We start from the raw sequence: 26,564 nt of genomic DNA on the forward strand, positions 1-26,564 counted from the left end.
CCCTCTTTCTTAGAAGTGGCACTATGTCTATCCTTCCTTTGCCCCTTCTCATCTCTTTCCTCAAACCCCACACCTCTCGCTTCTCTCTCCTCCGCCGCCCCTCCACCACTCTCCGCCATCTCCTCCTCCTCCCCCGCCACCGCCACCGCCACCGCCACCGCCAATTCACCACCACCGCCGCCACCACCTCTCTCTCCTCAGTCAATACTAACACCGAACTACAGAATGACTCATCAACCCTTACATTCCAACAAGCCATTCAGCGTCTTCATGAGTATTGGGCTTCTGTTGGATGTTCCATAATGCAATGCAGTAACACTGAGGTTGTTATTAATTACAATCTCGAACTTTGTTTCAACTCGGATGCGTTCGATTTATGTAGCCGACCCTACTTACTGAAATAAAGGATTGGTTGTTGTTGTTTTTGTTATTAACTTATTATCATTATGAGAAATTTCACTAATTTCCATTCAAGTTTTGCTTAATTATACTTAGTGTCACATTTGTTTCAAAAATCAAACAACCCTCTCTCAATGTTTGTGTTACAATTGTACTTGAAGGATCATATGTAAATTGTACTCATATTTGAATGTTACTTTTTACACAAGTGGGTGAAGAGTGTAATTAATCTGGGTCACTAGAAAAATCATTGTAAATTTTCCTTATTTAATATTAATTTCTTATTTTTATCATTATTATTTGGTTCTAAGCTTTGCCATTGTATGATTATGGTAAATTGTAGCCAACTATATATTTTATGGGCACATGTGATTCCTTTTTCGTATTTTTTGCTACTGTCTGCAATTTCTATACACTACACATGGTAGAAATTTCGTTATTCTAAATTGTTTGCGTGTTTAAATGTTCGAGTGTATTTTAATTTTGATTTGGGATCGTTGCTTTACAGAAATTTTTAGCCTGTTGGTATTATCTGCTACTAATTCATACCTAATAATTTTGGTTGATATGTTTTGTTGTTTACATTGAGCAGGTTGGAGCTGGTACAATGAATCCTCTTACGTATTTAAGGGTTCTTGGTCCGGAGCCATGGAATGTTGCGTAAGTATGTTTTAGATGTATTTTATTTTCTCCTATCAACTAATTATATCCTTTTTTTTTGGTGAATTCTAATTATAGTCTTTTATTACAAAATTAGTATGCTTAAGGTGTGAGTTCATTGGTTTGTGTTGACTATCCCAAATTTCGGACTATCTGTTTTGTTCAATAAAAGAAGCTTCTACGAAAAGAGCTTTACAAATGAATGAACTTCTCTCCCCCCAGTGAAGTAAGGGATTAATAGTGTACATGTCCTTTTGCCCTTTAGAATCAGAAAGTTGTAGCATGTCTCAGTAGGTTAGTGAACTACATAGATGGTGATTGTATTCTATAGAAGGTTGTTTCTTTTGTCAGATTTTTTTGCTTCTTATTTGAGCTGAGCGAGTGCACTTTGTTTTTCTAACATTGCTTCTCTGTTATCTTTATTTGTTTAAGATAAGAACGAATGAGGAGTGAGAGGTTTTTATAACTAAAATTTTCTGTGATTTTGTTTTTTATGATGAAAGGTATGTGGAACCTAGCATCCGCCCTGATGACAGTCGATATGGAGAAAATCCAAATAGGCTCCAAAAACACACACAATTTCAGGTTAGATTTGATATTGCAATCAAATTACGAAATTAAAAGTTACTAGATTAATTTTCTAGGATAGTTTCTGTTCATTTCTATTTCTATCATTGAATTCTTCGTTGCTGTCTGATCTCTGGTCATATTTTCTAGGATAGTTTGTATTCTTTTCTATATCTACCACTGAATACTTGGTTGCTTTCTGATCTCCAGGTCATATTGAAGCCTGATCCCGGAAACTCGCAGGACCTTTTTATCCGCAGCCTATCGGCTTTAGGTTGTAATTGACCCTAATATTTTCTGAATCAACTCAAATAGACTATATTCTTCTGTTCAGTAGATATTTTTTTGTTTTAACTTACAAGATTTGTGTGCACAAATAAAAACTGGCATGAAAATGGAAGGGAAATCTTACAAGAGAAGTATATGAGCTTTCCCTTGTCCGACCACAGAACCTTGAACCTTTCCCCTTACCGGGTTGAGGACGAGTCTGTTTCTCAAAAACATTACCATAGCCACATGAGCTAAAGAGTTCAAAAAGTCAAAACCCTGGCGTCAACATTAATACTCACGAAATCACTCTTAGCCATCTTTATATGAAGACCATAAGCAGTGTAAAAGTCATTTATCAAAATGAAATTTCTAGAAATATCCATGTCTTCAAGAAGAAAAAGAAAATTATCATCTGCAAATTGCAAAGGAAACACCTCCACTCTCTCTGATCCCACCTAATTACTGTACTCTAGTTCAATGTTGCTTACAACCTTTCATTCACAAGTGGACTCATAAGACATAACTATTAACCTGCAAAATGAAGTGTCTCCTGCCTGATATCATGCTTCCCTTGAAACTAAGTGACTGGTATACCGTTGACCCTATCAGAAAAGGTTAAGGAAGTATAATTTAATTAGTTACTCATAATGTGAAAAACTACGAGAAGTGACATGTTTTAGTTAACGGTTGTATGGTTAACATACCAAATTATTGTTGTAAACCCCAAGATATCATTACAATGAAGGATGAACCAAAATCTAGAGCTTTGATTCAAAATGATACTGATTCATCCAGTTGTTACTATACTTATCTATTAAGTGATTTTAAATCTCTGGTTCTGAACCTGTGGAGTGCATATCTGTTGTAGGTATTGATGTTACTGCACATGATATACGATTTGTGGAGGATAACTGGGAGAGTCCGGTAATATTTATTGTTTTCGATTATTATCATCTTAATGCTGCTTACTGTAATGCAATTCAGTTGTTTATACTCTCTCTTGCCTTTTAAATCTCATACTGGTAAATTGCCATCTCGATATTGATATAATGTGAACAAAACAAGCTAATTGAAAAATGTATATAGGTTCTTGGTGCTTGGGGCTTGGGCTGGGAAGTCTGGATGGACGGGATGGAGATTACTCAATTCACATACTTTCAACAGGTATGTTTTTGTTGATTATAGGGAATAGTTATTTGTTTTAGAATATAGAAAGTTTTTGTTAGAGAGAAGAAAACATTATGTAAGAGGTAGAGGACATCATATCCTGCTTAAAATACGTGGTGTCCTTTTAAGACTGAGTGAGTGAGAGAGCGACCTTTTGAGTTCTGTTCTCTTACATCTCTGTTTCTCACTCCAGGCTGGAAGCCTCCAGTTATCATCTGTATCCGTAGAAATCACTTATGGACTTGAACGTATCCTCATGTTACTGCAGGTCTGTTGGCTAATTTGCATTTTTCTTCTCTCAATCTCTATCGTTTTTTTTACAAATTTATGAGTTCAGTAAATTTTGTGACAGGGAGTTGATCACTTCAAGAAGATCAAATATTCTGATGGAATTACATATGGAGAGCTGTTCTTGGAGAACGAGTACTTACTTGCTATGACTACTATTTTTTTAAATGCATTTGATTTTAGTTCCTTTGTGGTGAAATATTGCTATAAGTTATCATCTAGAATGATTACTTTCCCCTTTTTTGTATTTTGCATATACTCTCTTCTTAATGCATGAAAATTTCTTTAATGTGTGATAAACTCTTTTTGTCAAATGGTTGTTTTCTTGGCTCAAAATGAAAGTAAAGTACATAGAAGGACTTGTATGCTAAAGAGACTAATCCAGTGCTGTAAATTAAGCAACCATATATTGTTTTTATTCTAGGAAGGAAATGAGTGCATATTACTTGGAGCATGCAAGTGTTGATCATATTCAGAAACATTTTGATTTCTTTGAGGAGGAAGCTCGTAGCTTACTTTCTTCAGGCCTTGCGATCCCTGCGTAAGATTGTGACATTTTTTACTTAGCTATTTATTGTATTTCTTAATGGCTGGTCAATGTATTTTTTCTGTTTCTTCACCCTCTTTACTTCTGATGCATGTTTTACTACTACATGCTAGGTATGATCAGCTTCTGAAAACGTCTCATGCTTTTAATATCTTGGACTCCAGAGGCTTTGTTGGGGTAACAGAGCGCGCTCGGTATTTTGGTCGCATGCGCAGGTAATGCTTTGTTGATTGCATCAGTTTTTGATAAAATCTTTATCATACTTCAGTATTATCTTTATCATGATATTGTCCAGCGCAAGCCTCTCAATTTAAAAGTTGGGTTCATGGTAATATTTTGTTCTCAACTCTTATAGTTTATTATGATAGTCCATGGTTTCCACTTCCATGTGCAATTAATGATTCCCATTTTAGTCATAATTAGTTTTCTGATGAGACGTTTTGGACATTAAACTGTTTTGGGCTTATGTTCTAGACTTATTTTTGTTTAGTTTCCTAGTGCAAAATTTTCTAAAACACTGATCGGAAGAGAGTAATATTATGAGCAGTGTTACTCTTGTTCCTAAAAAGGATTGGACAGTCATAGTTAAGGATTCCCGCCCATTAGTCTATGTCTTAGTAATGTCTATAGGATAATTACAGAAGTTCTTTCTTGCAGACCGAGTGAAGTCATTAGGACACCATCTTAAAGAGTATCAGTTTGCTTTGTTACAGGTAGTCAATTCCTATATGCTGCTCTCACGGCTAATGAGGTGGTGAATGATATGAGAACCCTTAATAAACTGGTCTTGTTTTTAAGTTGGGTTATGGGAAACCGTATGGACAAGTTTGTTAAAAACTTTCATGTTATAGAAGTTATTGAACTAGAATCCATTTTAGTTTTGCTTGAATCTGTCCATCCTTTCACCGATAAGCATAAACGAGTGTGGTCCATTTATTCTTATCGAGCCCTTTCTTGCAATTTTTCTGCCAATTCCTCATTAAATCTCCTAATAGAGAAAGATTCCTTTTGAATAAACACATTTGCAAATCCAAAGCTTCCCTAAAGGTCAAATCTTTTGTTGGACCACTATTCTTAACATGATTAACGCCAATGACTTGTTTCAAAAGTGAAGACATTTCACTACTTTGTCCCGTAATATGTGTGCGATTTTATGTTCTAGTTTGGATAACAGGTCTCATCTTTTTATTTCCTTGTTTGTTTGCGAATTCTCTTTTGAATAGGCCTCTGAACATCTGTGTCCCCTAATATGTTTGTTACATGACACAGTATCTTAGGTCCTAAAGTGTTTCCTTTTGTTTTCTTAGGAGAGTCTGGATCGAGATTGGGCTCCATTGTATATTGCTTTTTTGGATTTTTGTGCTCCTTTGTTTTCTTCCTTTTAATGAATTTCTTTTGCTATAAAATATACACACACAGAGAGCACAACAATCATGAAGTTAGGTCATCCTATTATAGACTAGTAATCTAGTATTATTTTGAGGGTGTTTGAACGTTTTAGGATTTCATGGTGTTGATTAGATTAGCTTGTTAGTTTTTTAGCACTTATGCTCCCCTGTCTTTGTTTTTCAATGTTGCCTGATGTTTTCCTTAATTGCGGTTTTTTTCAGTTTAGCTCGCCAATGTGCACAACTTTGGTTGAAGACTAGGGAAATGCTTGGCTTCCCCCTTGGTTTCATCTCTGAACCTGATGAATCTGTATTGCCAAAAGAAGTTTTGGAGGCTGCATGTGAGAAGGTTAGTTTGCATATATGAGTCAGTTAAGTCACCTTATCTTGCCTGAAATGATGTTTAGGAATTGAACCTACAAATTCACTAATTATGAGTTGGGCACTTAAGCCGAGGTTATCATAACTAGTTCCTGACAAGCAAAGACTGCGGTACCAATAAATCCATGAGAGGTTATTCGTATTAAATTTCAGCATGAGGTATAGCGAACCTACGCTTCAAGATCAAAGGGCCATTTGCATTATATTAGAGATATAAAACTTGTGAAAAGAGAGTCTGACTATGTAAATACCAAAGATATGAACATAATTACATGATTCAGTTATGATTTGGTCAGCCTATACAATAAATCTAGATATTTTTTACATATGCTCTAAAACTCCCCAGCATATAACTATAAGTCATATTGCATTAAGCTTGTTATAGGTTTAGGCATTTAGCCTTGTCTGAAGACCTCTCAAAGACTTAGTAAAAACATATACTAGTTGATCATTTGACTTGATAAAGCTAGTGGCGATGTCTCTAGATAGGATTTTCTCTTTGATGAAATGACAATCTATCTCAATATGATTGACCTTCTCATGAAATAATGAATTAGAGGCTATATGCATTTAACTTTGTTATCAGAAATGAGCATGATATGCATATTCACTCAAAATTGGAGTGCTTCAAGCAGTTTCAACCAAATGAGTTTGCAAATTGGCCGTGATTACATTTTGTTTCTCATACTTCCATGTGGTTGTGAAAAGAAAAGGGGGTGCAAATAGCACCCGTGTATTTGGGGTTCTTGCAAAGTCAACTTGGAACCTTAACTTGGTATCTGCGCCAAAGCCCAACTTCTCTCTGGTTACAATGGGCCAAAAGATGCATTTCGTCTTCGATCAAAGATAACCCATAGCCTGGTCTAGCAAGCTTTTGTGGAGGGGATGTTGGGAAGTAAGGACTTCATTGTCCACCTTATTGTCTTTGGAGTGGGTTTAAATACATGTTGGGTTACTCCTCTCATTGAATTGGTTTTGAGATGGAACCTTAGTCGTGATAGATATTTGAAGTGGTGGATTATTCCAGAACAAGTTATGTTTCTTCCTCAGGCGAAAGATGATAAGTGTCTCATCTGGCGACTGATTGTTCGTGGGAAGTCATGACAAATGAATTGGTGCGTGACCTAGCTCAAAGATGATTACTTCCTCTGGCTCAAGAAAATGGCTTCAAAATATCTATCACCAATGAACATTGACACTGCAAGAATACCAAGCTCACAATGTCCATTCCATTGTATCACCTTTCCACCAGCTGCCTCATTTTTTGCATATTCATCATCTTGAATACGTTTCTTTCACTTATAGTGCAATGGGTTATTTGCCACGACAAATAACACTCGAGTCACCACAATTTGTGACTATGAGATGAAATGAAAAGATAATTCACAACAGCAGTGGAACCAACAGTTTTTAGGGCAATAGGGTAATTCATAGTTGCAAATTAGAATGTATGGCAGATATGTCAATTATCATTTTTTGGTGTCATCCTTTGTTAGTAGAACCACTTCTGATTTTAAGAATGGAAATAGAAATCACTCTCAAAACGAAAGTTAAAAACAGGGAAGAAAGGCAGTAGTAACTGAGAAAAGTTATGATGCAATAAAAAGCCATGTGAAACATTATCTCATCCTCGTACGGTATCTTAGATTTTAAATTTTAAAATCCTAAAATAAAAAATAGCCCAATACTTGCGGGATTCATAGGCTGGGAACTTTTGAAAATATAGGGCTCACTGGTTTAGGGAAGTAGGAAGAGATTGATATTTGAAATGGTGTATTATGATGTGATACAAAAGACTTAGCATTAAGTAATAAATTCCAATCAAATAAGGAACAATTAATATTGTATCCGTAGGAATAACATAAGATTCCTCAAATGAGAAGTTCCCAAAAAATAAGGTAACACAACTATACCTAATATAATTGATTATCCTAATCTATTATGCATCATTCTTTCCCTCATAGACATTTGTAGATAATCTAACATGAACTTGTTAGAGGCTTAGTACTATTGAATTCATGATACATATCCAAGAGCAATACTTGAAATATTTGCGGACATCCTTGTTTCGAAGAAAATTGTTGTCTTTACTTTGGTTTGATGTTATAATTGCTTGTTGTAGTTTGTTTGAGTGGCAGTAAGAATGATCTGATTTATTGAGACTAAATACTGTTAATTTGAGCTTGAATATGTGTGTATTCATTTTTTGTGTATCCTTGCTAGCATAAAATTGTAGACTTTTTTTGGTTACAGGTGCATGATCAGTCAAGTACATTTGTTCTTGAAATTGGAACCGAGGAGATGCCACCTCATGATGTTGTCGATGCTAGCAAGCAAGTATAACTTATTTTCTTCTAATTAAGATCATGATTCTTTTTTACTTCCAATTTCTTGCTTGTAGAACTTCTTTCTATTGACACACACACACACAGATATATATATATATATATATATATATACAGTTTTTATTACAAGTGTATTCATCAATCCTTTTTTTGTCAAATGAACTGTTTTCAACCATTCACAAGATATTTATTATCCTTCATTATTTCCGTATTAAAATATTACTACTCTCGGTTATTGATCAATATTTGTTATACTTCGCTTGTTATTGTAGCTTAAAGATTTGGTGGTGCAATTACTTGGAAGGCATAGGTTAAAGCATGGCGATTTGAAAGTTTTTGGCACCCCAAGGAGATTAGTGGTTTGTGAATAAACTATTATCTTTTATGTTATTTCTAGATGCTTCGTATTTGTGTGATAATTGTTTCTGGAATGCTATATTATTTTCTGCATTTGGTACGGCGTTTCATGATGGTTTTCCTTATTTAGCACATGGAACAGAATGAATCAACAAAACAAACGACAATAATGGATTACTGTTTGTCATAACTTAAGTTCAAGTTTCACATCAAGTAATGGAACTCTTGCAAAAATTGTTCATATTGTCGGGAGATTCTTTTTCTGTATTACAATCTACATTATGCTATATCTGCCATGACTTGAAAACCCTTATTCCAAGCGCACCTTCATAGGCCCAAGTCTTTTGTTTGGACTGTGGTATAGAATTACAGACCTTGTACTATGAACTGTTACTAATTCATGGCCTTTCACTTACTTAATAAATGAGTAAACAAGCGATAAATTATCTCCTTCGCATGACTAAGGAGGTTATGAGTTCAAATCCTGGAAAAAACCTTACATTGGGAGGATAAGGCTGTGTATACGTACCCTCCCCAGACCCCACTAGTGGGAGCCTCATGCATTGGGCTACCTTTTTTTGCTTTTCGTTGTCTTTATTAAGAAGATGACTTATCCTTCTTTCCTCTTCTTCCTAATTATACCTACTTTCTTTAGGTTTTCTCTTATTATCAAATGTGTTTTCTGGACAAAGTATTTTATTTGATGAAATACACATAGTTCCTAGATTGTGGATTTAAAAGATGGAACAGTGGAACCATAAATTCCTGAATTGAAAGTTATGTGCAATTATTGGAATGGATGTCATAAAATATTCAATTTCTAGAAATATATGCATGACAAATGATAGTAATTTTGTTTATTCCCGGTTGAGCAATCCACAGGTTGCTGTTGAAGATCTTTTTACAAAACAATCAGAAAAGGAGGTTGAGGTTCGAGGCCCTCCTGTATCAAAAGCATTTGATCATGAAGGAAATCCAACCAAGGTTTAGCAATGCTGAAGAATCTTTTTTTCCACCAGGAATTGAGAGTCAATAAATTATGACTTAATTTAGTTATTTTATGTCAGGCGATCGAGGGTTTTTCCCGTAGATACTCTGTTCCACTGGACTTGGTATACAGAAAGGTTGATGGTGAGTATCTGGAGCTCACTTGCATAGTGGCTGTGGTTGTGTTTCTTTTGGTCTTACTCATTAAACCATTCTTTTTTTACATTGTTGCGTTTCATTGTAAACTACTAAATACCAAGAATGACCAAAACCTTTTCCCACTCGATGAAGTTAGCTACATGGATTAAGCGATGCCACCGTGTTTTGGCATAAACTTTGTCGTTGGAAAGACATTTAGCTATATGTTCTTTTAATTATTTTTCTAAATGTTTTTCTTGGCTTTCGTGTGCCTCTTACTGTTGGGCTTTTCTACCTTTCTCCATTTGATCTACTCTTCCTACTGGTGTTTTTAAAGGTCTTTTCTCATTGTCAAACCACCTAATGCAAGATTCTACTATCTTTTCTTCAACACTTTCTGCCCTTAGTTTCTCTTGTATTTATTCCTAATCTTATCTTGCCTTGTATACCTACTCATCCAGTACAATAGCCTTGTCTCTGCAACACTGAGCTTATACTATTGCTGCTCTTTACCGCCCAACATTTAATACCTTTAAGCTTTGCATGTTTTACGATAGCGGTGAAAATTTCTTCAAGCCTGAGGAACCTTCCGATCTCAAATAACAGAAGCACTTAATGCGAAATGCAAGAAGGATCCTCCTCCTGAGAATTATATCCTAATCCTTCTTTGCCCCCCTACAGAGATGGATTGATGTATTCATCGGATCCTAGGTTGGAATTGACTGGGCTCAAACTTGCAATTTTCACCTTGACAAGGCGATGCTCTGACCGATTGAACTACAATGCCAGGAAAATAAATTAAGTGTACAGCCTACTAATTCGTACTTGTATATATGTCTTTCTCTTCATTATTCATATTTTATGTCTACATACTATCCTTCTCACTTGAATTGTATACTTTACACCCTCCTCTATTTCTTTGTAACTTTGTATGATGATCTACGATGCCTAAATCATATGACTTGGATATGGTGTGATCTCCAATTTTGTCCTTTATTACATACTCGCAACCAAAAAATAAGTACAGCATTGCAACTATTTTTCTTTCAACACATTTGTAACTTAAGACCACTCCTTAAACATGTACTTCAATTTATTTTCTTGATACTGCAGGGAAAACGGAATATGTTTATGCTCGTGTTAAGGAGGCTTCAAGGCATGCTTTAGAGGTTTTATGTTCTTTACTTTTGAAATCTTTCCCAATTATGTTTTTATCTGGCCTTGATCGTGAGTTCTTTAAAAATATTTGTTTGATGTTTTGCCAATGTTGGTGTTTATATCTTGAAGGTACATGATAGAAGATCCTTTCAATACTGCACCAAATAAATGAACCCATATACAGAAAAACATATTTTAACGACATTATTTAAATTTAAAAGTGCTCTAGAGTCAACTGAGCTTTTCGTCAAATGCAATGGGGCATAAGATAAGAATGCAACATTAAGTCTTGATTTTACTGAAATGTGTATAACACAATGGAGCCATCAAAATACCATAATTATAATATTTAATTGTTAGCAAAACATAGGATATTTCCTGACTACAGTTTTATGATATGGTACAAGAGTTTTGAGAATCTCACATTCATCCTGTCATTTATGATTTATCTATTTGTTTCTTATACACCCTGTGTAAGAAAATTGCTATTGCTGCTTATTTTTGTACTCTTTTTAGGTTTTATCAGAAGATTTGCCTGCTACCATTGCTAAAATTTCATTTCCGAAGACAATGCGTTGGAATTCTCAGGTATGCAGGATTTTAAGTGTGCTTGTGTACGCAACGTGGCAATTAATCTCCAGAGATATTATAAAACTACTAATATAGATAGCCGTTATCCACTTCAGTTTCTATATCTAGCACCAAAAGATATTATATTTGACATTTTATTTAAGAAACCAAGTTGATCATATCATAAGTCGTCTTTGATCTACAATGTGTTTTTTTGTATTGTTCCAAAGATATGCGATTAAAAAATATGATGATTGTGTGTGTCATAATTTTTTTGGTATAACCAAGGGTATTTTTTCACTCTATGAGAAAGGAATTGAACCTTTGTCCTTTTGGGGATCCAGTGGGGCCATACACTACTAGATCAATGTCTTGTTTGTAATAATCTAGTGAGACCCAATAACTTTATTTGATTTTTTAAATCTCCAATTACTCAATAATTTCCAAAATAAAAAATCCTACTTTTTATTGGCCGACATATTATTTGCCTTTTTACTTTTGTTACGAAAAGTATAGGGTTTTGTTACCTGCTTAGCTATTTTTGCCTAACTTATTTCTTGAGGAGAAACTAATAATAGTAATAAGTTTCAATTATAATTTCTAATATTTACTAACTTGTGATTTGTATAGCCTTTTTACACCTTAAATTACATCTGTAGTTCAGCTAAAACTAATAGGGGCTGGAAAAGGGTGAGTTTTTAAAGATGTTTGGATGAAAAGCAGCTAAATACAGTGGTTGTTTCTCAGTTTTATTTGTAATAATCTGTAAGAAATCTGACTTTAGGAAACACTGGAAAAGGCAACTATCCTATGTTCTATGATGTAGTAAATAATGAAAAACTTATTTGTATCTGCTATCCCGTAATTTACTTTGGTGTAAAGCAAATAACTCAATACCTAACATGCTTCTTACTTTTAATATTTAGGTGATGTTTAGCAGGCCAATCCGTTGGATTTTGGCCCTGCATGGAGATGTAGTGGTCCCTTTTATGTTTGCTGGAGTGAAGAGGTAATTTATTCTCAATGGACATCCTCTCAATTTACTCCTTGCCGAAACCATGCTTTCATACTGCAATTTTTGCTTTTAGTTCACTGGCACCATTTTAATACAACTACGTGAAAAAGTTAATACTTTTTCTCAATGCTTGAGTGGTTTGTATGCACTTATTATCCCTTCTGTTTATAGTAAGAAAGTACATACATGAATCCCGTAATTGTAGGGAAATATAATCACAAAAATAAATACACGCTATGATTTGATAATCATTTATGTAAACCTAATCAGATATAAAAAATTCCAATTATCTGAGCAATCTTCTAATTATCTCAACACAACTTTATCACTCTTTTGACCACCCTTTAGTGTTATGCTCAGTCTCTAAGCATGTTTCTTTGGTATACATGCACAAAGATTGACATGTTTTGTTGCATATATCAATGTCATATTTTTCTTGTTTCTTTTTTATTTGTATGATAGATGTCTTAGCCTCTTTCTATGCATTCCTCTCTCCGAATAAAATTTCTTCTATAATAAAAACAGTTTCCAAGTCTTATCAGATGATTTTAGCAGTTGAAACCTTCTCATGAATGGCCTAATTCTATGACTTATGCTAATTTTTAAACTTTATTCATCTTTTTTTAACTCAAGATTTGTGCTTTTTATGTGAACCTTGTATTAATTTTATATCTATATCATAGTTGTGTCATGTCTTATAATTTTTTAAGTTCGTTTTTCTATGTGCATGTCGTATCTGTGCTTCTTTGACTGCAACTTTATTTTTGTCATGGAAGTTATCTTCACACAGTATTTTATTTTATAAAATCAGACTTTATTATAAGAAGAGTATTATGAGATGGTGGAACAGTAGATTTCTTAGTTCTTACTAAAACAGCCAAAATCGGATTACAGAATAAAACTATAATAATCTATTGTCCGCTAATTCGAAGGCCTAGGTGATACCCTCAATATAGTCTTTTTGTTTTATTGATTTCCTTTTGATTGTCTGATTGCCCAACTTTGTGATGGTGAATAAAACTTACCATCTTTGTTTATATTATGTAGTGGAAACTTATCTTGTGGTCTTCGTAATACATCTTCAGCCATTGTCCAGGTACGTGCCCGAAGCTTTACTATTTTCTTTGTCAGTTGCGAAATGAGTTTGCTTCAGTCAGTGTTTTGTTCTCTACCCTTATTTCTATTTTTTATTTTATGCTTTTTAATTTTACACATAGTTTACATCATATCTTTGGAAAAAATAGAAAAGGTCTTTCTATGCCACCTTTTTATTTTTATTTTATTTTATGTACACACAACATAGACAACAATTGCCATAATTTTTCTCTTTCTTTACTCTTGTTTTGTTTCTTTCTTTTATGGAGGATGTCTTATCCTCGTAAATCTTAGTAATCGTCCTCTCTTTCTGGCAATAAATTTCTTCTTTTATAAAAAAAAGTTGAAACAATCATTATACTTAATTTGCAGGTAGAAAGTGCAGAATCTTATTTAGTTACAATGAAAACTGCAGGGGTCAATGTTGTAGTAGAGGTATGTGTAGAAAAGTTGTTATTATAAACATACATATACATAATTAATTCTATACATATATATTACATTTGGCAGGACCGTAAGAAAATTATTTTGGAGCAATCTTCTGCATTAGCAAGAAGTGTAAATGGTCAACTTCTTATTCCGAGAGGTTTGCTTGATGAGGTATGATTTTTATGTTCCTTTTGCTCAATATTGTTGCCTATTTATTTGCATTTCTAAGAAGTTCTATTTTTATTCAATTTTAGGTTGTGAATCTTGTTGAGGCACCTGTTCCAGTGCTGGGAAGTTTTAAAGAAACCTTCTTACACCTTCCAAAAGATCTTTTGACTATGGTGAGTACTTCAGTTTTGATTTGTCAATTTTCTTTGGTATCCATTTACCTGTTGATCATTAAGCTAGTGTAAATGTTAATTTCATCTCAAAAGCTGCATGCAGAGTCATGTCTTGCTGAATTGTTAAATGAGTGATTTCTACATTCTTTTTTGCATTTAATTTTAGAACTGATGTGCTTATTAGATTTTACGAGTGGGTCCTGTCCAAGTCTTGTATGAAGAGAGTTTGGTCGCTTTCATCAGTGGGCTTGAAACCATATCTTGAACCAAAACCATAAGGCATTAGGTTTATGAGTCTTTCCACTTATATGTTGTTCAACTTGCCTCATTCTATTCAATGTTGGACTTTATTATTTGTCCCAAAACATAGCTTTCTCCGATATTTGCTCTTTGCATTGTGTTTGTAATATAGAAATGACATGCATGTAGAGGTGTGTATCAGAATTCAGAAGCATGGTCACCTTCAAATTTGTCATTTTGACAAGGAAGTGTGAGTAATTGTGATGTCATTAGTGTAAACAAGAACCAAAATAATGAGGTTTGTGGATCTTTTAATTTTTTCCTTCTGGATTGTATGGTTTGGATCATTATTTATCGAGGCCTATGTTATTCCTGCAAGTTTTGATAAATGGTTAAAACACCAGCTAACCGTTGTGCCCCATACCTGAAGGTTATGCAAAAGCACCAGAAATATTTTGCTGTCTGCGATGATGATGGACATTTGTTGCCTTATTTTATCGCTGTAAGTTCTTTTTAATTGATCAGTGTCCTAGAAAAGTTACATGTTTTGACTTTTTTCTCTGTGAAATGACATGGAATTTTCTTACAGGTTGCGAATGGAGCAATTGATGAAGCTACAGTGAGGAAAGGAAATGAAGCTGTGCTCAGGTATTCTTATCTCAACTTTCTTACCATGTTGTATACTTCATTGAGAGGGGCTTGCTTTCATCTTTGGTACAAGTGCACCCTTGATGATTGAAGCATTTATTGGTGGCTGGTTATTCATTGGGCTTTGTCAAGGAGCAACTCACTAAGGTGAAGACCCATGAATGGTTTATGTTTCTAACACGCTCCCTCAAGCAAGGTCTCTTTGGGCTTGAAGTGCTGACAATGCGCATGTCCGCTCTACTTTGTGCTGAAATTCAACTTTATTTGGAGGAATGTGGGATGCGAGAATCAAATTTCTGACCACTTGGTCAAAGAGTATTTGCTATCATGTCAAGGATAAACAACAATCCCGAAAGTTTAAGCTCTTGGTGACCTAAAAATGATTTTATATCTCTAACAAACTCATGACGTTCATTGTGAGAACAAGAAATTAATAAAAAATACTGATACCTAATAAAAATACTGGTATTGGAGTATTCCCCTTATTAAAATTTGAACAATCTTAATGGCTATCATTTTATTTGAAATGAATTATGGAGATAATGAAATATAGCATCTGAGATAAATCCAGACAAAGGTCACTGCATCTTGGACAAAGTAGGCCAACTTTGTTTATTCATTCTGAGGAAACGTAATAAAGGAAGCATAATATTTAGTTTGACTATGTTGATACACGTGATCAAGCCAAATAGCAAAATAAATAATACACAGTAAAATCTAATATCTCAGAATTTAGCATGTGTAGAATTGGCACATGACTAACACTCCCATTCATGCAGGGGAGTCGATGTTATAGTTCCCCGGTTGTGGCCCAACTTTCAAATTTAATCGTGGGTAATGCCTTGGTTAACACATTTGCTACTTAGGAACCAGTGAGACATAATTCGATTGAATAAGACTCCAAGCGATCTTCTCCTTAATGAAATGCATATCAATCTCAATGTGCTTTGTTTTGTCATGATGAATAGGATTCTCAACTATCTCTATTGCTGCTGTATTATCACAGAGATCTCCATTGGAAAGTCAACACTGAAATTTAATTGCTTTAGGAGCCTTTTAACATATCCACACTCTTTGGCACATTCCATCTGCTAGAGCATGTAATTCTGCTTCTGCACTACTCCTAGCAACCAAAACTTTGTGTTGTGTCTCTAAATCACGAAGTCCCCTGGCACAAAAGTGCAGTAACCCTTAATAGATCTTCTGTCAGTTGCTGAGCTGGCTAGTCTGCATCTGAGTGCACCTCTAATCTTTTATCATTTCCTTTTCGGAAGAACAATCCGTTGCAAGAGTTCAAATGTTCCTCATTCTGTCTTGAACTAACTCACAACATGTATAGAACATATATCTGGACGGTGAGTTAAGTAGAACAATTTTCCCAGAAGCCTCTGATATCTCCCACTATCAATTGGAGGGCACAGTCTGAAACTCACTTTGTAATTAGCTTCAATGAGTGGTTTTGGAGGTTTACACCACAAGCTTCCTGTTTACTCAAGCAGGTCTAGTATGTCCTTCCTTTGAGAAATAGAAATGCCCTCCTAGGTTAGTGGTATTTCCATTCCATTGAAGTACCATGTGACGATAGTATGAGATACTTCTCATATTTATAACAGTTTTCTGTCAAGAATAAAAATATATAGAATTTGAATAATGTGTCATATGGGATATGGCTCATGCACATCTCACGTTTCTTTATTTTCTTCATGTGGGCTTCACAGCAACCTAACATTGATAATAATTGCAGGGCTCGCTATGAAGATGCTAAATTCTTTTATGAGCTGGACACTGGAAAAAGGTTTTCAGACTTCCGAGAGCAACTGAAAAATATTCTCTTTCATGTAAGTTCTAATAAAACTTTTAACTGATCACTTGGTCGTAAAGCACCTACTTACAAGAATATCTAAATATTTATTTTATCTTGATTGGGAAGTTAAATTGATAGCCATTTATCATATTAGTTTTGCTTTCTTCTAAATGAAGTACACATAAATTCGTAAATGGTCATTGTGGATAAGAAGCTTAAAATAATACTATTATATGAAAGTTCTTGAAAATGGAGTGCTTAGCCTTGATAGCTTGTTTGCTTTGATGACGCCAAATCATACAGGAAAAGCTTGGAACGATGCTGGATAAAATTAATCGCATTGAAAGTATGGTTACTAAGCTAAGCTGTTTGCTGGATATCAGTGAAGACGTGCAACAAGTTATCCAGGATGCTGCCTCACTTGCTATGTCTGATCTTGCCACTTCAGTCGTCACTGAATTTACCTCACTTTCAGGAATAATGGGGCGTCATTATGCCCGTAGAGATGGATACTCGGAGCAGGTTGTTTAATTTTTGGTTGGCTATTATTTGGTAGTCTTAGAAATCATGCTTTACGCTTGCAGTCTTTATTACTCCATACGGTTTGGTTACTAGCAATTTAATATCTTTGTATGTGATTTTGTTTCTTTTCCTTGTCACTTCATATCTTGAAGATTGCAGAAGCTTTGTTTGAGATCACACTTCCTAGATTTTCCGGGGATATTCTTCCCAAAACTGATGCTGGTGTAGTTTTGGCAATCGCTGATAGGTAAATCTGATACAAGAATATGAATTTTTCCCCTTTTGCTTTAGGCATAATCATGTTCATGTCTAATCTGATGACAATATCTTGTTACTGCTTAAAGATACAAATGCCATAAAGATTGTGTTTTACTTGAATGCTCAAAATTTAATTTCAGATTGTTTAGAAGCTAAGAAAGCTTTAGAAGCACATAACTTTTGTCAAGTCGAAGTAAGATGAAGTACATGAACTTGAAGTTTAGTAAGAGGTGAACAAACCCTACTTTGGAGGTAAAGATTGAGGATCATATCTTACCATAAGTCACTAGTTTTATGTATCTTGGGTCAACCATGCAAGATGATGGGGAAATTGGTAGAGATGTAAATCATAGGATTCAAGCAGGTTGAATGAAATAACAGAGTGCTTCGGGTGTCATATGATGGGGAAAAGGTACAACTCAAGCTTGAGGAGAATTTTTACTGCACGATTATAAAACCTGCAATGTTGGATGGTAAAATGTCAACAATAAAATTAACTCCTTGTAGCAGAGATTAGAATGTTACGTTAGATTAGAATGTTATGTCGCATTGGGGAGAAAGTTGGAGTAGCTCCTATTGTAAAAACGATGGTAGAGTTGTGTCTTAGGTGTTCGATTGAATTTTCCTACCGTCATCCTTAGCTAATTGTTCCCAAACACAACTCCAATGGGTTGGCACTACTCATTCCCCCTTCCCTTCAGTTGACTCTGCTTTATATTCCTGAGTCTGCCATGTTCTTTGTTATACTATAATATAGCTGAACTGAATTAAAAAACTTTGCTTGGTATCTTCACATGATATGATATTGTATGCAGATTAGATAGCCTGGTTGGTTTATTTACTGCTGGTTGTCAACCTAGTTCCGCAAATGATCCATTTGGTCTGCGAAGAATCTCATATGGTCTTGTAAGTAGCATAGCATTCTTCCCTCTAATTTGTATTGTTTTTATTTTCCTTCTTCTCTAATAAATTTTGTTTTTCTTGAACAACATAAGTATAAATTCTTAAAAGAATTGTTTGCACGGATATAGCTGAACTTTTTATACTTCAGGTGCAATTGTTGGTCGAAAAGAATAAAAACCTAGACTTTAGAAAGGCTCTTGAACTTGCTGCTGCTGCCCAGCCCATTGAAGTATCTTCTCATGTAATCGATGATGTAAGATTGTGAAGGATCTTTCCCCTTGTGTACATTCCAATATCTTCTTGGTGCTTGCTTTTATTAATGCCGTTTACATCTTTTGTGTGATTGAAATCTGATGAGCATGATTTTCCGTTTAGGTACATCAATTTGTGACTAGAAGACTAGAGCAGTTTCTGGTACGTATTATATTAGTAATATTAGCTCCTTGCTTGACTACAATTGTAGGACTTTTTCATATTTTCATCTTGTCAGAATACTTGAGGGTCGGCCATAATAGAATATTTCCTTGTATATACACAATTAAATGCTATAAATGAGGAAGGGTAGCGGTCTGATTTTGTATTTATTTTATAGGTATCAATGACCCTTAAGCATAGGAATTAACTGTGTGCAATATTTTAGGAATTTCCTTACTAGACTTCTTGTATTCTATTTAAGTACAATTGTTCTTCTAATAAAATCATCAGAAACAGTTTTTTCGATACATCTTTTGATCAATGTTCTTTGTTTGTTTAGCCCCATCTAGTGGGAAAAGGCATTTGTTGTTAACATTATTCTCATGTACCGGCCATGGCGCCACCATTGCGGATTGTGGTGGCAGTTTTCATCAGAACTCCACTCACCATGTAAAGTATTGAGCTAAATGCAGTGTATGCCGTTTGGGAGGAGTTTCGGGCTGCCATGTCGGTATGGCAATGGTGGTTCATGGCTGGTTTTTCAGGTTTTTTAAACATAAATTTGTGTTTTAACAAAAAAATGAATGGTAATTTTGCGTTTTATCAAAAAATTAAAACCCTAAATTAAAAAAGGGACCCTCTCTTATTCTCACATATGAAGTTTTCTCTCACTGCCTCTGGCATGACCTGCTTCCGCAAAAATCAGGAACTTTGACGTGGCCTGCAACTCTTCTTCATTCTTTTGTTAATTTATTTATTATTTTAATTTTTTCTATATAAGTTATATTTTTTTCATTTTCTTGTCAACCGCCATGGCATCCGCCATTTGCGTGCAACACCATCCTATATTTGCTTGGTGGAATTTTGGCAAACTCCATGGACTGCCATCTGCCATTGACAACACTGTTCGTTAATATTCTTCGTTTCATTATAGTTTTGTCAAGTACCAACTCTCCCAAAAGCTTAAACTGTTAGGTGAAAGCAGATGAATGGTTTTATATATCTAACATGCCCCCTCACGCAATAACCCTTTGGGCTTTAAGCTTGGATTATGAACATACCCATCATATCCTGTGCTGAAATTTTACCTTTTGTTTATTTAGAAGAATGGGGACGGAAAGGACCGAACTCCTGACCATACTTGCTCCTTAGTTATTATATTACTTTTCATAATGATTAACCGTAGGAAAACCACTATTTAAGAAATCGGTTAGAAGCTAAGCCTAAGAGCTGGCAATCTAACTGACACCGCTTGCAATCTAACTTCCTGGCAGACTATCAACTGAAACAGAATAACATAGTAGTGATTGATTTATAAGTGTATCTATGATATGCCTTGAGTGTGTCTTGACTTATCTGTGCACAAGGCCTTTTAATGTTTATCATGAAATATATAATGGGTGACTAGCTAAGGTTGTTTGCCTTGTGAATATAAATGTTGCTTCAGTTCATTGTCTATGCATATACTATTTATTTTAATTATGACCAATCACACATGAGGATGAGTCTCTACATAACGGTAAGGTTGTGTACATCTACCATCCATAGACCCCACTAGGTAGAAGCATCGTGCACTTGGTCACCCTTTATGAAATATATAATGAGTGTCCAGTTTAGTTTTACCACACTACTGTTTATTTAACAGGTTGACAAGGGGGTAAATACGGAATTTGTTCGTTCCATCCTTGTTGAGAGGGCTAATTTTCCGAGTCTAGCAGCAAGGTCAGCATATAAAGTAAGCGGGCCCATTTCATTTTACCCCATATTTTTCTTATATACAGCTTTGATGTATACTTTATTGTTTATCATGTTTAACTCCCTCATGAAGAGTCTAGGGTGGTTTGGTATTTGTGATGATTAGATATGGTATCGTTTAGCTGCATAAATCTCTATGAAAATTAGGGAAACGATCGTTGGAGATAGATGAGAGACAGAGAGAAGTGAGATTTCCAGAATTCAAAGAAGCTATACCAACATCGTCACACCGATGCCTACAGCCATATTTATGCTAAAGGATTCATAGTCATTCCGAAACAATGTATGAGGATGTCTCCATATCAGCGATGGAAGCTGAGTAACATTTAAACTCTAGGATGCTTTCAGTCTCAGCCATTTACAAACTTTTAGAAACTTAAAAGCACTAACACATGATTTTGATGTCGTGTCGTGAATCGAACATAACCCTTGCATCTTACACTGAAGGCATGTTCGATGCATGTTTGTACTTACCCCATTGATTTATTATTTTTCGCTCCAACATGAACATTGTGACATGGCATAGCGATAATCATGTAAAATATAAAAAAAACTAATGCAGAGAGGTTGTGCCAGTTTTTATTTTTTAAGCCATTTTTAGTAATAAAAAAATAAGGCATACTCGGTACTAAGCATCCGATATTGGCACCTGTTACGTACGTTAGCATGCACTCGATATTCCTTTCTTCCCATTTGTGCCCCAAAACATCACAATATCATCTTTTGATGCAACTTTGTCGTGCATTGCGACTAGCACTCAGATACAATCCTAACTGTTCATACTCGAAATCAAGAACCAAGTGTAGTCTAGGAGTTTCAGGAAAATTAGATTTACGACATGGCATAGATTGAGGATATGGATCTAGTTCTGAGCTACAAGACTATGTACTTTCCTCATATGTCAGGCCTTTCTCTTTGCCGGAATCTGCCATTGCTTTCAAACGGAAATAATATTTCCTCGAAGCATGTCGGCGAATTAGTTTTAGGGTTCGGGAATTAAGAAGACATTTATGAAATGATAATGTGATACAAAAGACATAACATACTGATTTATTTACTAAATAGTTTTATATATTCTTGATGGTTTACAATAATTGATTCAGATGAAAGAATTATCAAGGGGCAAGATTTTCCCTAAAGTAGTTGAAGCGTACTCACGACCAACAAGAATCGTACGCGGAAAAGAAGAAGTTAATATTGAGGTATTTTTTCACTTTATCTTAAGAGTGTAATATATATGCACTGACGGTATAAAGATTTATACACAGTCAGTGTATTATTTATCCTTCATTTAGATTTTTTTTTTTGAGGAGTCGATGATGATTGAAAATGAACGGTGGATGATGTAGTGACAGTGTAAAAAACTCTTACACTATCAGTGTATACATATTTTTCTCTTGTTTTAAATAGGTTGTATAGATTAGAGTCATCCAACGAGTGAACAACCAACAATTACTTCAATGCATTCTTAAATCTGGTGCTTTCATTTGTGGAGATAAGATTTGACTCTAAAGCATAAAATATATCAAAGCAAACATTTGCATAACCAAAGTAAGTTTTATCGGGGAGCACATCTGTTGTTCCGTAAGTTGCGGCATTGTATGTACCATCAGTCTGTGATGGGTCGAAAAAATATTTTTAAGTTAAAAATTAACAATTAACTATTTTTCTGACCAACCACAGTTGATGGCACATGCAATGACACAACTTATGGGACAACAAATGTGTACCCGCTTTATTGACTATTTTGTGGATTTCTTCATCATGTCTAAAATGAGTAATAGATTTGTGCATATAGCAGCATTAACTCAATTGGAAGATAACTAATGATGGAATATAACCTAAACTTTATTGTGGAGAATGTTTGATTGAAAATGATGACAACATCAATTAGTTTATATCAAAATAGTTTATCTGTAATATAAGACCATACATGTTATGATGGCTTATGTTTTTGTTTTCCATTACATTTAACATTTTTAGGCTTTATTTCTCAATGCATTCTTATTTGATTAGGTGGATGAGGCTGCATTTGAGACAAATGAAGAGAAAGTTCTATGGAGCACATTTTTGTCTGTTAAAAAGAGTATTATTCCTGGTACATTTTTTACCTATGTTTTTTTTTACATTTTGGTTGTTTTAGCTTATATTTATTCCTTTTTATATTTAAAGTATATAATCATTTTTGCTAAATTGTTTTTTTTACATGCACTAACTAGAGATGACAAAACGGACTGCCCGACCTGTTTAACCCGCACCCGCAAATGCTCGCAAAAATTTAAGCGGGCGCGGGCATGCCCACATTGGTTTAACTGACAAAATTCATTGTCCTGCCCGTTTTAAAACAGGCTAAGGGGCTTGAGGCAACCCTTGGATATTGTTGAATAATTAAAAAAATCATATAATAAATTAAATTAAATAAAGTTGTTGAAGATAAAGAATTAACAAAAATTTTGATATTTATATGAAGTTTAACAAATCATATTAGATTACAATTTCTTCAGGGATTAAAAATTACATTACATCATAACTTATTAAAAATTTTCTTACTTTTTCCTTAAATTATGTTTATGGGCAGCCGCATGCCCAACAGAAATGCCCACGAACTTGGCGGGTAAAACGGGCCGGGGGAAACGGGCAAATGGGAAAAATTTGTATGCCTTGCCCACAAAAAAATGCGGGCAAAGCTCGTTTTGCCATCTATATGCACCATGATATCTCATCCATCATGATATTGAATTTCTAAAGTATATAATCATTTTGTTTCATTAATCATGATATTGATTTTTCTTCATTTTACAGGTCAAGAGCTTGATGAATTTATTGATATCTCATCTCAGTTAATACAGCCACTTGAGGATTTCTTCAACAATGTATTTGTAATGGTGGTATGTTGTTATTCTTTTTTATTTATTATAAATAAATTAATAAAAAAGAATTCAGTTTATGACAAGAAAATGGTATATAATAATAAGAAATTATGAGTTATATTTTTTATTGATTTTGGATACAATCACTTTTGAAATAGTCTTTCACTGGTGACTGGTTTTTCTTGTACAAGTCTGGTCTAGAATGGATAATTCTATAAATATGGGTGTTGGGTTTATTCAAGTGTGAAGTCCCAGGATATCCGGAGAGGAGTGAAAGAGTTTATAAGAAGGAAAGGCCCATAAAACTAATGTCTTAAGGTTTTGGTTCAAGATGTGGTGTCTCACTTGTGACTCTTCATTCTTCTCATACCCATGTAACAATGAAACTCCCCGGTGGTTGGAGGCTCCCCGGTCGCAGTCTGGTCTAACAATGGTTTTATTCTGGAAAATATAAATTTGGTTCTAAAATAATGCTACCTTATAGGACTTGATTTTGTAGAAAATTTTCCCTCTAAAACATAATCTTATTTGTAAGCCTTGGTTATGAAATTAAGGTTTTATTCATATTTATGTAATTATACCTTTTACTTCAAGAATTTCCATCTATAAATCTTGCATTATGAGTTGGATATCTATTAAAGAAATTCTTTAAGAGAAAAAGATGTATACATTGTCAGTTTATGAGTTTTATACACTACTATTGCATTATCCATAATTAATATTTAATCATCATTTACTTTTCAGAAAAAGTAATCAAAATGAACGGTGAATGATAGACGATGTAGTGTTTATGTATAAATCTTTACACCGACTCAATCTGAAACAATACTAATATATCTGTTTTTTTTTTTGCAACATAGGAGGATGATAAAATCAGAAAAAACAGGTTAGCTCTGCTAAAAGGAATTGCTGAACTCCCTAGAGGAATAGCAGATCTTACAGTTCTGCCAGGATTTTAATAATTGGTAAGCTTATTTATTTATTTTCCGTAGGATATATCATCTTTTATGAGGCCTCAAAGTATTTTTGGTTTGTATTTATGGCTTCATTTTTTGGGCTAATTGAGTTTGTAAAACTTGTGCAATGTATATTATAAAACCGTTTGTATTATTCCCCATTCATCAAATAAAAGTTAGTATAAACTTTTTTTAATAATCCTTTTAGAATTTAGTATGTATGCAATGATTTTCACTTTCAACATACTATCTATGTTAATCGTCATTCATTCCTAAACAAAAATAATACAAATGAATGATGAATAATGCACTGATCATTGAAAAAACTTTACTCTGTCATTGCATAGGTATTTATATATTGCCATAATTTAAGGGTAGTAAAAAAGATAACATACATATAGAAGTGGTGGTTCAGTGTACGATTCTTTCATCTAATAAGGTCTGGGAAGAATAGATGTGCACAACTTTACATTACGAACAAGTAGATTATTTCCAGGATTTGAATATGTGGTTTCATTATTACCGAGCAACAATCTTATCATTTTGTTGAGCTCTGCCCATCTATCTATATGTGTAAGTACTTCATCTTGGATGTAGTCTGAATTGCTTGAGCAGCAAGTTAGTGAAGGGTGCAAAACACTACAATGGTGAGTCAAAGTCTAAAACTTGAGAATGATTAACTGTGTGGATAGGATTACATATTTATCCACCATGGCCAAAATTTAAACTCTTAATGCATGTATTGAATGAGTTCTTGCTTAGGCTAAAGAGATCTGATATATTGAAAAAACCTTGGCATTGAAGAGGAGAAATTTTATCTTTGAAAAGTGATTTTAGTCATTATTATTAGAAATAAAGTATATCAAGGTATAAGAAGATAAATTATCTCCTACAGCCACTAAAATCATGATATGTGTCATATTTAATCATTTTATACAAAATATTTCTAAAATTAAATAAAAAAATACACCTGTCATACTTTTTCTGATGAGATAAGTTATATCTTGATACGAGGAAATACTTTATTCTTTTATTATTAATGTTTAAAAAAATGTGTAGTTGGTATTAGATTTGACAATATCAATCACACACAGCAATAATGAAGAAATAAATTATGAGAAGATTGATTCTTATGACATTGGCTAAGATGCATTGTGTTAATGAGTTTCATACTTAACCATGCACAAATTCACAATACAAACCCTCCTTCATTTTTAAGATGTTACTTTGATTAAGTCCATTACTTGTGATGAATTCCTCATGGGTCCTATTTGATTATCTTATCACAAATCATAAGGTTGACCAAAATTGACTCTTCTTACTTCTATATAAGTCTAAGTGTTACAAAAAATAGTCTATGCTTCAATTTGTTAAATTCTACTTGGACCCTTAAGCTCTACGTGAAATTCTTGGAATGATCTCCAAGTTAAGGTTACATGATCCATTATATCGATTTCGGTGTATGATATCTGATTCTATATATTCATCACTTTTTATAATATTAATACAAGATTTTTATAAAGAAAAAATCTAATATATTGAACATATATATGACTTGTCGGATAAATGAGAGAATCATGTAACTATGTTCTAAATAAAGTATGAAAACAAGGAGAGTCAAAGTTCTAGAATATATTTTTATTATTTTTTATTTACTTCAGTTTTATTTTAAAAATTCTAGCAACCACACTCCCCCTTCCAGTTGAGAAATATTGCCTATAAATAAATTAATAGGCTACATATGTTCCTAAATAAGTGTTTTTAGGAAAAATATTTCTATTTATATGCCTCTTTATAAAATTAAGACAACATTAAAAAATTATGACTCTTCCCTTGCATTGTTAACAAGATAGACAAATTTAGATTAATGATAAATCAACAAAATAATACACAAATTTAATAATATAGACATATTAAGTATATTTTTAAAGCTTACCTCATGTCATTAAAAGACACTTATTCAATAGTGGTTTTAAATAAAAGTTATATTCATCATCCAATCCAAATATATATAATAATGTTAACAAAATTATAACTAAATAACTCCCTAAAATTTAAGTAATATAATTTTGGAATTTTTATGTAGCCACAA

The 26,564-nt window shown here is 33.9% G+C and overlaps 1 protein-coding gene across 2 annotated transcripts; it reads left to right on the forward strand.

Moving 5' to 3' along the window:
- Nucleotides 1-24,626, forward strand: LOC109362670 (glycine--tRNA ligase, chloroplastic/mitochondrial 2). Of its 2 annotated transcripts, none has more exons than XM_019608631.1 (35): nucleotides 1-323; nucleotides 992-1,059; nucleotides 1,563-1,644; nucleotides 1,837-1,900; nucleotides 2,765-2,820; nucleotides 2,983-3,060; nucleotides 3,257-3,331; nucleotides 3,416-3,486; nucleotides 3,776-3,892; nucleotides 4,012-4,113; nucleotides 5,509-5,635; nucleotides 7,921-8,004; nucleotides 8,285-8,371; nucleotides 9,252-9,353; nucleotides 9,437-9,500; nucleotides 10,608-10,663; nucleotides 11,169-11,240; nucleotides 12,149-12,231; nucleotides 13,285-13,333; nucleotides 13,705-13,767; nucleotides 13,843-13,932; nucleotides 14,016-14,102; nucleotides 14,773-14,844; nucleotides 14,932-14,990; nucleotides 16,735-16,828; nucleotides 17,098-17,316; nucleotides 17,469-17,563; nucleotides 18,390-18,480; nucleotides 18,626-18,730; nucleotides 18,853-18,891; nucleotides 20,537-20,626; nucleotides 21,750-21,848; nucleotides 22,663-22,744; nucleotides 23,449-23,534; nucleotides 24,377-24,626. In XM_019608631.1, the coding sequence occupies exons 1-35, from the start codon at nucleotides 24-26 to the stop codon at nucleotides 24,473-24,475; spliced, it is 3,207 nt and encodes a 1,068-aa protein (XP_019464176.1). In that variant the 5' UTR covers nucleotides 1-23; the 3' UTR covers nucleotides 24,476-24,626. The 2 variants fall into 2 exon arrangements, with proteins under 2 accessions (XP_019464176.1, XP_019464177.1); XM_019608632.1 differs by having other exon boundaries at nucleotides 273-323; nucleotides 992-1,063.

The sequence above is a fragment of the Lupinus angustifolius genome, chromosome LG12 (genome assembly GCF_001865875.1).
Source record: "Lupinus angustifolius cultivar Tanjil chromosome LG12, LupAngTanjil_v1.0, whole genome shotgun sequence".
Lineage (NCBI taxonomy): Eukaryota > Viridiplantae > Streptophyta > Magnoliopsida > Fabales > Fabaceae > Lupinus > Lupinus angustifolius.